The sequence below is a fragment of the Oncorhynchus nerka genome, linkage group LG4 (genome assembly GCF_034236695.1).
Source record: "Oncorhynchus nerka isolate Pitt River linkage group LG4, Oner_Uvic_2.0, whole genome shotgun sequence".
Taxonomy (NCBI): domain Eukaryota; kingdom Metazoa; phylum Chordata; class Actinopteri; order Salmoniformes; family Salmonidae; genus Oncorhynchus; species Oncorhynchus nerka.
The window spans coordinates 27,685,428-27,699,320 of NC_088399.1; the positions used below are offsets into that span (position 1 = coordinate 27,685,428).

Consider the following 13,893-nt stretch of genomic DNA (forward strand, 5'->3'; position numbering starts at 1 on the left):
ACCATAAACCTTACCTAACCCTGAACTTAATCCTAACCTTAACCCTTACCTTAACCATTTTCAATTTCAACTTCATTGGGTAGGGATGTCCCGTAGATAGCATATACCATTGACCAATACATAGCATCAGCAATCCAGGGTTTATACACATCACTGGTTCCACCTGTGTCGTTTAACACATTAGCTTTCAAAAGGAGCGCACCTATTCATGCAGGTTCATATAAACTCTCCACCCTCTCCTACTGCTCCCACTCGATGGTCCGATATACAGTAAAGCATCTGACCAATAGGAACACGGAACATTTCAAACACAGGAAACGACTACACTTCTGATTGGGTGATAGAGGAGCCCTCGCATACAGGGACAGAATTTTCGCTCAACGTTTGCAGATGTGTTTACTATAAATACATGAAAACTGAACCACTATCGTAAATTGCAACACCATTCAAAGGTAAGGACTATTCGGTGAAATACCTTATGTGAGCTGAACGATAATTGTCTGATTTAACTGTGCGGTATTGGGGTGTCAGATTTCAACAAAATGAACCGGCTTCTAAAGGGTCGGGCAAACTGTGCGGATGTTTTCTCTTTTGAAATGAGTATATCAGTTAAAAAACGTACAATATTCTGGTAATTGAGCTGTGCTAAATAAGCCATGAATATAGATTTGCTCATAATTGCTATAGGCCTATGTTTCATAATATACAATGCGGATTGATGTTTGAAGTTGTTTTGAATAGGATCAAAATGGGAACCTTGCAAGAACCCAGTGCTTTGACAGCCAGACTGCAGAACACTCTCATGTCTTACCATAGCCTGGATGAGAATGAGTGGAGTGTAGCCAAGAAATTGGTGGGTGATACAGTATTTTCACAGTCTATTTAATCACCTCACCGATGTATACCACACACCATATGCTATCTTCAACCACTTACACTTTAAATTCCTCCTAAGCTCATTTTGTTTGTGCAAAACTGCGCTGGCACCAGACTGTTTCTTCTGCTTCTATGGGGTTTCCACTATCTTGATGTTTTTTGTAATCTTACATTGTAGAAAGATGTCACGGTATGGAGAAAGTCATCAGAGGAGTTTCGTGGCTATCTGTAAGTATGGGCCTTCTTTCAGTCATGACTCTGGGCATGACATCACAAATATCATGCATATATTTTGTGTTTTAGCCATATTGCAGTCAATGCATTCCCTTTTATTGATGAAAAAGGAACCCACTGGCCACATACATAAATTAAACGTCTATTCCACGTTGGTTCAACATAATTTAATTGAAATGACGTGGAAACAATGTTGATTCAACCAGTGTGTACCCAGTGGGAAGGTTTATTTGTCTGATCTGATGTGTGATGGTTTTATCTTGCAGGTATAAAGCCCAGGGTATGGTCGACGATAACCCCAATAGAATAGTGGATTACATACGCCCTGGGCCTTATCGATTAGACTGGGATAGTTTGATGACAGCAATGGACATAATAGAAACCCTTGATCAGGTAAACCATCATTCCTTAAGATTTCTTTGATAACGTGATCAAATGGCAAAAGTACAGTATCTTATTTCTCTCTTGAAGATACATGTAGACTGCACAGAGATTTTTTGTGTAATTCTTATTTTACCACACTTAAGTAGACCCACTGCCCTAAATATTACTCAATTTGTCAGAATAATGATATTCCATCCTCTTATTAGGTTATATAAAAGAGCTTTGTCATAGTTAGCATGTTATCCCAAATGAATCAATGGCTAAGTTTATCTCTGTATGTCTGCAGGGCTGTTGTGTGATGAGGTACACTACTGCAGGCCAGCTGTGGAACATCATAGCTCCCAGAGAGTTTATTGATTTCTCCTACACCACAGACTACCAGGATGGACTATTGTCCTGCGGTGAGTAGCAATGTGCAGTGATGGAACCACAAGGGAAGGCAGCATAATGAATACAAATGTGTTGTGTGTAAGGAGTCTGGAGTTCACTGCTTTCTTCTAACTACAGTATTAGTATCTAACTAAAATGCTGAATCCCAAACACCCTCACAGGTTTGATTTTTAAAGATTGTGATCCAGGAAATGTTTTCTGTGTAATAACTCTGTGTCTGTGTGTAATAGTTCTGTGTAGGTGTGTAATAGCTCTGTGTCTGCGACTCTGTCTATGTGTGCAATAGTTCTGTGTAGGTGTGTAATAGCCCTGTGTCTGCGACTCTGTCTATGTGTGTAATAGTTCTGTGTAGGTGTATAATAGCTCTGTGTAGGTGTGTAATAGCTCTGTGTAGGTGTGTAATAACTCTGTGTCTGTGTAATAGCTCTGTGTAGGTGTGTAATAGCTCTGTGTAGGTGTGTAATAGCCCTGTGTCTGCGACTCTGTCTATGTGTGTAATAGTTCTGTGTAGGTGTGTAATAGCTCTGTGTAGGTGTGTAATAGCTCTGTGTCTGCGACTCTGGCTATGTGTGTAATAGTTCTGTGTAGGTGTGTAATAGCTCTGTGTCTGCGACTCTGTCTATGTGTGTAATAGTTCTGTGTAGGTGTGTAATAGTTCTGTGTAGGTGTGTAATAGTTCTGTGTAGGTGTGTAATAGTTCTGTGTAGGTGTGTAATAGCCCTGTGTCTGCGACTCTGTCTATGTGTGTAATAGTTCTGTGTAGGTGTGTAATAGTTCTGTGTAGGTGTGTAATAGCTTTGTGTAGGTGTGTAATAGCCCTGTGTCTGCGACTCTGTCTATGTGTGTAATAGTTCTGTGTAGGTGTGTAATAGTTCTGTGTAGGTGTGTAATAGCCCTGTGTCTGCGACTCTGTCTATGTGTGTAATAGTTCTGTGTAGGTGTGTAATAGCCCTGTGTCTGCGACTCTGTCTATGTGTGTAATAGTTCTGTGTAGGTGTATAATAGCTCTGTGTAGGTGTGTAATAGCTCTGTGTAGGTGTGTAATAACTCTGTGTCTGTGTAATAGCTCTGTGTAGGTGTGTAATAGCTCTGTGTAGGTGTGTAATAGCCCTGTGTCTGCGACTCTGTCTATGTGTGTAATAGTTCTGTGTAGGTGTGTAATAGTTCTGTGTAGGTGTGTAATAGCTCTGTGTCTGCGACTCTGTCTATGTGTGTAATAGTTCTGTGTATGTATGTAATAGCTCTGTGTAGGTGTGTAATAGCTCTGTGTCTGCGACTCTGTCTATGTGTGTAATAGTTCTGTGTAGGTGTGTAATAGTTCTGTTTAGGTGTGTAATAGCTCTATGTCTGTGACTCTGTCTATGTGTGTAATAGTTCTGTGTAGGTGTGTAATAGTTCTGTGTAGGTGTGTAATAGTTCTGTGTCTGTGACTCTGTCTATGTGTGTAATAGTTCTGTGTAGGTGTGTAATAGTTCTCTGTAGGTGTGTAATAGTTCTCTGTGGGGGTGTAATAGCTCTGTGTCTGTGTGTAATAGCTCTGTGTAGGTGTGTAATAGTTCTCTGTAGGTGTGTAATAGCTCTGTGTCTGTGTGTAATAGCTCTGTGTCTGTGTGTAATAGCTCTGTGTCTGTGTGTAATAGCTCTGTGTATGTGTGTAATAGCTCTGTGTAGGTGTGTAATAGCTCTGTGTCTGTGTGTAATAGCTATGTGTCTGTGTGTAATAGCTCTGTGTCTGTGTGTAATAGCTCTGTGTATGTGTGTAATAGCTCTGTGTCTGTGTGTAATAGCTCTGTGTAGGTGTGTAATAGCTCTGTGTCTGTGTGTAATAGCTCTGTGTCTGTGTGTAATAGCTCTGTGTCTGTGTGTAATAGCTCTGTGTCTGTGTGTAATAGCTCTGTGTAGGTGTGTAATAGCTCTGTGTCTGTGTGTAATAGCTCTGTGTCTGTGTGTAATAGCTCTGTGTCTGTGTAGGTGTTTCCTTTTCTGTTCAATTTCCAAAAGTGGTGTTTAACTGAAACATTGAAATTGTTCTAAACTTTAGGGAGTACATTTTTTAAATCTTTCCTTTCCACAAGGTCTATATACAGGGTCAACTTATTTTAGGGAGACCCGGAAGGCCACTCCAGGAAGTTGTCTGACCACAGATTTTGTCTGTCTCCACTATCCACCAGGTATCAGTGTGGAGCATGAGGAGCAGCACCAGAGTTATGTCCGGGGCTTCAACCACCCATGTGGCTGGTTCTGTGTGCCCACCCCAGATAGCACCACCACCCCAGCCCAGAGCCTCCTGACAGGGTACATTCAGACAGACCTCCGGGGTATGATCCCCCAGTCTGTCGTGGACACAGCCATGGCCAGCACCCTCATCAACTTCTACAGTGACCTGCGCAGGGCTCTGAAGAAGGCCTAACCAGTACTAGCCCGGTTGCCAGATTGGTTTATGCTTTAGCCAACTCTGTCGTATTTGTTGTTATACTGAATGTATGGGATGGCAAGGGAAGTAAGAGGGGTTGGCTAAAACACGTTCAAATCTGGCGACTAGGCTAAACCAGTACATCCTAACAGCACTCCTTTTTCAATACACCAGTCGATTGATCAGTCAGTCTATACTCCACCCTCATAGAGGGCTATAGAGATCCAACTCCAATTCACACCAACTCAGGGCAGGATCCAGTTTAGGTTGAAACAGGGTAGGAGTTAAAGGACATGGTCTGACCTGGTCTGCTGCTCACTGGACTTTGGAGTTGTGACGTGTTATTTGTCTGCCCTTTAAATCATTATATAATACTGAAAATTGCTACGAGATTAAGGTAGTACACAAATACTGAAGCACTTGATCAAAGTCGATGTTTGCCTTTTTTGTTGATATTTTTTGCTGATTTCGGACAAACATCGAACATACCCAACAAATTAAATCGTTGGGGGTAGATAGATAAAAAAAAATATATAGGTAGACAGACAGCCAATACAATCAATCCAATGTTGCTTTTAGTTGAAGTTACATGTGAAAGTGTTTGCAGGATTACACATTGGAATTTGACTGGTGTGTCACGCCCTGATCTGTTTCACCTGTCCTTGTGCTTGTCTCCACCCCCCTCCAGGTGTCACCCATCTTCGCTATTATCCCTGTGTATTTATACCTGTGTTCTCTGTCTGTTTGTTGCCAGTTGGTCTTGTTAGTTCAAGTTTATCAGCGGTTTTCCTGGCAGCGCCTATCGTTTCCCAGCCTCTCTTTCCTCGTCATCCTGGTTTTTGACCGTTGCCTGTCTTGACCCTTTACCCGCCTGTCTGACCTCTCTGCCTGAGCCTGCCTGCCGTCCTGTACCTTTGCTCCACCTCTGGATTACTGAACTCTGCCTGACCCTGAGCCTGCCTGCCGTCCTGTACCTTTGCTCCACCTCTGGATTACTGAACTCTGCCTGAGCCTGCCTGCCCGTACCTTTGCTCCACCTCTGGATTACTGATCTCTGCCTGTCCCTGACCCCGAGTCCGCCTGCCGTCCTGTACCTTTGCTCCACCTCTGGATTACTGAACTCTGCCTGTCCCTGACCCCGAGTCCGCCTGCCGTCCTGTACCTTTGCTCCACCTCTGGATTACTGAACTCTGCCTGACCCTGAGCCTGCCTGCCGTCCTGTACCTTTGCTCCACCTCTGGATTACTGAACTCTGCCTGACCCTGAGCCTGCCTGCCTGCCCGTACCTTTGCTCCACCTCTGGATTACTGATCTCTGCCTGTCCCTGACCCCGAGTCCGCCTGCCGTCCTGTACCTTTGCTCCACCTCTGGATTACTGAACTCTGCCTGTCCCTGACCCCGAGTCCGCCTGCCGTCCTGTACCTTTGCTCCACCTCTGGATTACTGAACTCTGCCTGTCCCTGACCCTGAGTCTGCCTGCCGTCCTGTACCTTTGCTCCACCTCTGGATTACTGAACTCTGCCTGTCCCTGACCCTGAGTCCGCCTGCCGTCCTGTACCTTTGCTCCACCTCTGGATTACTGAACTCTGCCTGTCCCTGACCCTGAGTCCGCCTGTCCCTGACCCTGGGTCTTACCTTGATCCCTGATATGGTGCTAATATAACTTGTTGATGTCCATCAAATGTCTTCAACAATAGCTACCGATAACAGTATCCAGCCAGACGTGCATCTATCTGTTTACGTTTTTATAATAATGATTAACTGTAACTCTTTGGACTATAATAATAGATATCAGACACTGATTTGACATTCATCCCAAATATTCCTCGGTGAGGAAATAACAAATGTCACTGCCAGACAAAATCCTTGATAAAAAGAACTACAACAATATGAGTATCAAAGCATGGTACTGTACACTAAAAGCCTCATGTAAAAGAGTTTGCAAAACCCTTTTGAATTATTTTCACATCTGATGGATAACCAGCTCAATATCAAGTACAGCATATTATGTACACTGTAGATTGATGCATTCTTTCCAATTTCATGTGTGTTTTTATTTGTATGCCTTCTTGCCTTTCTTAAATGATTGTTCTGTAATGTAACAGAAGGAAGAAATTGGATGCCACACGTACCTTTTTTGATCCTTCACACTTCTCCCTATTGTTCCTTGCCTTAGGACTAAATGAACATGAGAAGACAACTTAACAATTCTATTCTGAACCAAAATATAAAAGCAACATACAACAATTTCTAAGATTTTACTGAGTTACAGTTCATATAAGGAAATTAGTCAATTGAAATAAATTCATTAGGCCCTAATCTATGGATGTTTTGCTGTTGTTTTATTTCTTTACTTACCTATTGTTCACCTAATACCTTTTTTGCACTTTTGGTTAGAGCCTGTAAGTTAGCATTTCACTGTAAGGTCTACACCTGTACACCTGTTGTAAGGTCTGGGCCTGTACACCTGTTGTAAGGTCTGGGCCTGTACACCTGTTGTAAGGTCTGGGCCTGTACACCTGTTGTAAGGTCTACACCTGTACACCTGTTGTAAGGTCTGGGCCTGTACACCTGTTGTAAGGTCTGGGCCTGTACACCTGTTGTAAGGTCTATACCTGTACACCTGTTGTAAGGTCTGGGCCTGTACACCTGTTGTAAGGTCTGGGCCTGTACACCTGTTGTAAGGTCTGGGCCTGTACACCTGTTGTAAGGTCTGGGCCTGTACACCTGTTGTAAGGTCTGGGCCTGTACACCTGTTGTAAGGTCTGGGCCTGTACACCTGTTGTAAGGTCTGGGCCTGTACACCTGTTGTAAGGTCTGGGCCTGTACACCTGTTGTAAGGTCTATACCTGTACACCTGTTGTAAGGTCTGGGCCTGTACACCTGTTGTAAGGTCTGGGCCTGTACACCTGTTGTAAGGTCTGGGCCTGTACACCTGTTGTAAGGTCTATACCTGTACACCTGTTGTAAGGTCTGGGCCTGTACACCTGTTGTAAGGTCTGGGCCTGTACACCTGTTGTAAGGTCTGGGCCTGTACACCTGTTGTAAGGTCTGGGCCTGTACACCTGTTGTAAGGTCTGGGCCTGTACACCTGTTGTAAGGTCTGGGCCTGTACACCTGTTGTAAGGTCTGGGCCTGTACACCTGTTGTAAGGTCTGGGCCTGTACACCTGTTGTAAGGTCTGGGCCTGTACACATGTTGTAAGGTCTGGGCCTGTACACCTGTTGTAAGGTCTATACCTGTACACCTGTTGTAAGGTCTGGGCCTGTACACCTGTTGTAAGGTCTGGGCCTGTACACCTGTTGTAAGGTCTGGGCCTGTACACCTGTTGTAAGGTCTGGGCCTGTACACCTGTTGTAAGGTCTGGGCCTGTACACCTGTTGTAAGGTCTGGGCCTGTACACCTGTTGTAAGGTCTATACCTGTACACCTGTTGTAAGGTCTGGGCCTGTACACCTGTTGTAAGGTCTGGGCCTGTACACCTGTTGTAAGGTCTGGGCCTGTACACCTGTTGTAAGGTCTGGGCCTGTACACCTGTTGTAAGGTCTGGGCCTGTACACCTGTTGTAAGGTCTGGGCCTGTACACCTGTTGTAAGGTCTGGGCCTGTACACCTGTTGTAAGGTCTGGGCCTGTACACCTGTTGTAAGGTCTGGGCCTGTACACCTGTTGTAAGGTCTGGGCCTGTACACCTGTTGTAAGGTCTGGGCCTGTACACATGTTGTAAGGTCTGGGCCTGTACACCTGTTGTAAGGTCTGGGCCTGTACACATGTTGTAAGGTCTGGGCCTGTACACCTGTTGTAAGGTCTATACCTGTACACCTGTTGTAAGGTCTGGGCCTGTACACCTGTTGTATTCGGCGCACGTGACAAATAAACTTTGATTTGATTTGATGGGCCATGGGTGAGCTTGGGAGAGCATAGGCCCACCCACTTTGGAGCCAGGCTCACCCACTGGGGAATCAGAATGAGTTTTTCCCCACAAAAGGGCTTTATTACAGACACAGTTTCATCAGCTGTCCTGTTGGCTGGTCTCAGACGATCCTGCAGGTGAAGAAGCCAGATATGGAAGTCCTGGGCTGGCGAGGTTACACTTGGTCTGCGGTTGTGAGGCCAGTTGGACGTACTGCCAAATTCTCTAAAATGATGTTGAGGCGGCTTATGGTAGAGAAATGAACATTTAATTCTCTGGCAACAGCTCTGGTGGACTTTCAGCATGTAAGAGACATCTGTGGCATTGTGTTGTGTGACAAAACTGCACATTTTTGAGTGGCCTTTTATTGTCTCCAGCATAAGGTGCACCTGTGTAATGATCATGCTGTTTAATCAGCTTCTTCATATGCCACACTTGTCATGTGGATGTATTATATTGGCCAAGGAGAAATGCTCACTAAGGGATTTAAACCAATTTTGACACAAGATTTGAGAGAAATAAGCTTTTTGTGTGTCTGTAAAATTTTGGGGATCTTTTATTTCAGCTCATGAAACATGAACCAACACTTTAAATGTTGCGTTTATATTTTTGTTCAGTATATTTTCTAAGTTTGATAAACAAAAACAAAAAACTAAAATGAAAGATATTCTTTATAGGACAAGCAGCCCCTAGGCAGATATTAGGAGGGTTATTTATTTTAAGTTATTGTTAGAGTTTGTTAAGTTATAGTATGCTACTATAAAGGCTGTAATATTTAATCAGGGTTGGGATGTAATGGAAACCCTTGTAGTATTTATTTTATAGTACAATACTAAAAAAACATGCTCTGCTTTGCCCCTCTTATCATTTTGGAATTCTTCATACATTTTCTCATGTGATTCAAGATGTCCTATGTTATGTATATTAAAGTTAAAGTACGGTCTTCATGTCTCACCCCATCGCCCTTTCTTGGTCTAATGTTGGGTATGAATCTATGTCATTAAAGGTACACTCCTTTTACTTTGGTTTCCACCACTGTAATCATTTGTTTGTGAAATGGTAAACACAAACGTTATCAGTCAAATCAAATGTATTTTATATAGCAGTTCTTTACAGATACCTAGCCTTAAACCCCAAAGAGCAAGCAATGCAGAAGCAGAAGCACAGTGGCTAAGAAAAACTCCCTAGAAGAAACCTAAGAAGTAGTGGAGGCTGCTGAGGGGAGGATGGCTCATAATAATGGCTGAAACGGAGCAAATGGAATGGCATCAAACAAGGGGGCAACTTTGGTTTTAGAAGTGGGGAGACATAACTTTTTTATTCAAGTACATCATTGCCTCTGGGGCAAAAATTCAATTTTTGGACATGTTGTGCCCCTGGATATAATTGATAACATTCCACTAATTCCGCTCCAGTCATTACCATGACCCCATTCTCCCAAATTAAGGTGCCACCAACCTCCTGTGCTAAGAAGAAACCTAGAGAGGAACCAGGTGCCAAGGGGTGGTCAGTCCTCTTCTGGCTGAACCAGTTGGAGATTTAAGAGTATATGAGGTCATTAATGCCAGATCGTTTTTCAAGACGTGTAATTGTTTATAGATGACCAGCAGGATAAAATAATAACTATGATGGCTGTAGATGGTGCTCAACACTTTTTTTTATTTAACCTTTATTTAACCAGGCAAGCTAGTTGAGAACAAGTTCTCATTTACAACTGCAACCTGGCCAAGATAAAGCACAGCAGAAAAAATGGCATGGCATGAAGAGGTAGGCAATAAATAGGCCATAGTAGCGAAGTAATTACAATTTAGCAGATTAACACTGGAGTGATAAATGAGCCGATGATGATGTGCAAGTAGAGATAGTGGTGTACAAAAGAGTAGAAAGTAAATAAAAACAATATGGGGGTGAGGTAGGTAGATTGGGTGGGCTATTTACAGATGGACTATGTACAGATGCAGCGATCGGTTAGCTGCTCAGATAACTGATGTTTAAAGTTAGCGAGGGAAATATAAGTCTCCAGCTTCAGCGATTTTTGCAATTCGTTCCAGTCACTGGCAGCAGAGAACTGGAAGGAAAGGCGGCCAAAGGAGATGTTGGCTTTGGGGATGACTAGTGAGATATACCTGCTGGAGCGCGTGCTACGGGTGGGTGTTATCGTGACCAGTGAGCTGAGATAAGGTGGAGCTTTACCTAGCATAGACTTATAGATGACCTGGAGCCAGTGGGTCTGGCGAAGAATATGTAGCGAGGGCCAGCCGACTAGAGCATACAGGTCGCAGTGGTGGGTGGTATAAGGGGCTTTGGTAACAAAACGGATGGCACTGTGATAGACTGCATCCAGTTTGCTGAGTAGAGTATTGGAAGCTATTTTGTAAACGACAACGCTGAAGTCGAGGATCGGTAGGATAGTCAGTTTTACTAGCGTAAGTTTGGCAGAGTGAGTGAAGGAGGCTTTGTTTGCGAAATAGGAAGCCGATTCTAGATTTGATTTTGGATTGTTTGGAGATGTTTAATATGAGTCTGGAAGGAGAGTTACAGTCTAGCCAGACACCTAGGTATTTGTAGTTGTCCACATATTCTAGGTCAGAACCGTCCAGGGTAGTGATGCTAGTCGGGCAGGCAGCGAACGGTTGAAAAGCATGCATTTGGTTTAACTAAGAGCAGTTGGAGGCCACGGAAGGAGTGTTGTATGGCATTGAAGCTTGTTTGGAAGTTAGTTAAACACGGTGTCCAAAGAAGGGCCAGATGTATACAGAATGGTGTCGTCTGCGTAGAGTTGGATCAGGGAATCACCCGCAGCAAGAGCGACATGATATATACAGAGAAAAGAGTCAGCCCGAGAATTGAACCCTGTGGTACCCCCATAGCGACTGCCAGAGGTCTGGACAACAGGCACACTGAATTGACACACTGAACTCTATCTGAGAAGTAGTGAATCAGGCGAGGCAGTCATTTGAGAAACCAAGACCTGTTGAGTCTGCCGATAAGAATACGGTGATTGACAGAGTCGAAAGCCTTGGCCCGGTCGATGAAGACAGCTGCACAGTACTCTTTTTATCGATGGCAGTTATGATATTGTTTAGTACCTTGAACGTGGCTGAGGTGCACCCGTGACGAGCTCGGAAACCAGTTTGCACAGCGAAGAAGGTACGGTGGATTTTGAAATGGTCAGTGATCTGTTTATTAACTTGGCTTTCGAAGACTTTAGAGAGGCAGGGCAGGGGGCGGGGGGGCAGAGCTGTTGGCTGGGGTTGGGGTAGCCAGGAGGAAAGCATGGCCAGCCGTAGAGAAATGCTTATTGAAATTTTCGAAAATCATGGATTTATTGGTTTTGATCGTGTTACCTAGCCTCAGAGCAATGGGCAGCTGGGAGGAAGTGCTCTTGTTCTCCATGGGCTTTACAGTGTCCCAAAACCTTTTGGAGTTAGAGGTACAGGGTGAAAATTTCTGTTTGAAAAAGCAAGCCTTTGCTTTCCTGACTGACTGCGTGTATTGGTACCTGACTTCCCCGAACAGCTGCATATCGCAGGGACTATTCGATGCAATTGCAGTCCGCCTGTCACGTCCTGACCGTAGTTCCTTTTTTATGTCTCTATTTTAGTTTGGTCAGGGCGTGAGTTGGGTTGGGCATTCTATGTTTTGGTTCTATGTTTTGTATTTCTGGTTTTGGCCTGGTATGGTTCCCAATCAGAGGCAGCTGTCAATCGTTGTCTCTGATTGAGAACCATACTTAGGCAGCCTGTTTTCCCACTATGGGTTGTGGGTAGTTGTTTTCTGTTTTGTGTTGCTGCACCTTACAGGACTGTTTAGTTTTTGTTTCACTCTCTGTGTTATTTTGTTTAGTGTTTCTGTTCCAATAAATAACATGAACACTTACCACCCTGCGCATTGGTCCGATCCTTCATACTCCTCGTCAGAAGAGGAAGAAAACCGTTACAGAACTACCCACCAAGAAAGGACCAAGCAGCGTGGTAACGAGAGGCAGCGATATCTGGAGAAATGGACATGGGAGGAGATATTGGACGGCAAGGAACCCTGGGCACAGGCTGGGAAGGAAGAACTGGAGGTAGCGAAAGCTGAGCGGCGGCGATATGAGGTAAGGCAGCGCAACAGGCACTAGAGGCAGGGGGGCACACGGGGAGATTGGCGGAGTCAGGCGATAGACCTGAGCCAACTCCCCGTGCTTACCGGAAGAAGCGTAGTACTGGTCAGGCACCGTGTTATGCGGTCAAGCGCACGGTGTTGCCAGTACGTGCTCAGGGCTATAGGCCAGCCCCCCACAAGTGCCATGCGAGAGTGGGCATCCAGCCAGGGTGTATTGTGCCGGCTCAGCGTGTTTGGTCTCCGGTACGCCGTTTCGGCCCAGGGTATCCTGTGCCGGCTCTGCGTGCTGTGTCTCCGGGGCGCTGGGAGGGTGCAGTGTGCCCTATGCCTGCGCTCCGCCCGTGCCGGGGGCATATGGGCACTGAGCCTAAGGGAGAGGTGCGAGTGGTATGCACCAGATCTCCAGTGCTCACCCACAGCCCGGTTCAACCTGCGCCTGCACTCTGGAGGGTCCGGGTTAAAGTGGTCATCCAGCCTGGAGGAGAGGTGCCAAGGCTGCGCACCAGAGCTCCAGTGCTCCCCCACAGCCCGGTCCATTCGGCGCCTCCTCCACACACCAGGCCTCCTGTAGGTCTCTCCAGCCTGTGGCAGCCCCACGCACCAGGCTGTCTCTCAGTTTCCTCCCTCCAGGTTCTCCCGCCTGTCCTGCGCTTCCAGAGCCTCCCTCCTGTCCGGAGCTGCCAAAGCCGCCCGTCAGTCAGGAGCTGCCAGAGCCTCCCGTCAGACAGGAGCTACCAGAGCCGCCTGTCAGTCAGGAGCTGCCAGAGCCGCCCGTCAGACAGGAGCTGCCAGAGGCGCCCGTCAGTCAGGAGCTGCCAGAGCCGCTCGTCAGTCAGGAGCTGCCAGAGCCGCCCGTCAGTCAGTAGCTGCCAGAGTCTCCCGCCTGTCCGGCACTGCCAGAGTCTCCCGCCTATTCGGGGCCTGCTGTAAGGGCCCCCAGTCTGGGGTCGGCGGCGAGTGTCGGCGCTCCAAAGGCGCCACTTAAGTGGGCCAAGACTATAGTGGAGTGGGGTCCACGTCCCGCGCCAGAGCCGCCACCACGGACAGACGCCCACCCAGACCCTCCCCTATGGGTTTAGGTTTTGCGGCCGGAGTCCGCCCCTTTGGTCCGATCCTTCATACTCCTCGTCAGAAGAGGAAGAAAACCGTTACACCGCCACAGGATGTTTTTGTGCTGGTCAAGGGCAGTCAGGTCTGGAGTGAACCAAGGGCTATATCTGTTCTTAGTTCTACATTTTTTGAAAGGGGCATGCTTTTTTAAGATGGTGAGGAAATTACTTTTAAAGAACGACCAGGCATCCTCGTCTGACGGGATGAGGTCAATATCCTTCCAGGATACCCAGGTTGTTTGACCGCGGACCCATAGCGGATACAGGCAATAAGGCAGTGATCGCTGAGATCCTTATTGAAAACAGCAGGGGTATATTTGGAGGGCAAGTTGGTCAGGATAATATCTATGAGGGTTAGGGTTAGGGTTAGGGTTAGGGTTGCCCATGTTTACGGATTTAGGGTTGTATCTGGTGGGTTCCTTGATGATTTGTGTGAGATTGAGGGCATCTAGCTTAGATTGTAGGACTGC

General features: G+C 45.9%; 1 protein-coding gene across 3 annotated transcripts; it reads left to right on the plus strand.

Moving 5' to 3' along the window:
• The first annotated feature begins 319 nt into the window (after positions 1 to 319).
• stard4 (StAR related lipid transfer domain containing 4) lies at positions 320 to 6,620 on the plus strand. 3 transcript variants are annotated; one of them, XM_029650352.2, is made up of 7 exons: positions 320 to 452; positions 742 to 853; positions 1,055 to 1,104; positions 1,377 to 1,503; positions 1,781 to 1,895; positions 4,056 to 4,179; positions 5,052 to 6,620. In XM_029650352.2, the coding sequence occupies exons 2-7, from the start codon at positions 749 to 751 to the stop codon at positions 5,062 to 5,064; spliced, it is 534 nt and encodes a 177-aa protein (XP_029506212.1). In that variant the 5' UTR covers positions 320 to 452; positions 742 to 748; the 3' UTR covers positions 5,065 to 6,620. The 3 variants fall into 3 exon arrangements, with proteins under 3 accessions (XP_029506212.1, XP_029506205.1, XP_029506198.1); XM_029650345.2 differs by having other exon boundaries at positions 729 to 853; positions 4,056 to 6,620; XM_029650338.2 differs by having other exon boundaries at positions 321 to 452; positions 4,056 to 6,620.
• Positions 6,621 to 13,893: the final 7,273 nt, after the last annotated feature.

Excerpts from the sequence above, each read along its gene's own strand:
- stard4 (XM_029650345.2), top strand. The coding sequence starts at position 749 with ATGGGAACCTTGCAAGAACCCAGTGCTTTGACAGCCAGACTGCAGAAC. Across the intron at positions 1,105-1,376 it reads GAGGAGTTTCGTGGCTATCT|GTATAAAGCCCAGGGTATGG; the intron begins GTAAGTATGGGC and ends TTTATCTTGCAG. Across the intron at positions 1,504-1,780 it reads TAATAGAAACCCTTGATCAG|GGCTGTTGTGTGATGAGGTA; the intron begins GTAAACCATCAT and ends GTATGTCTGCAG.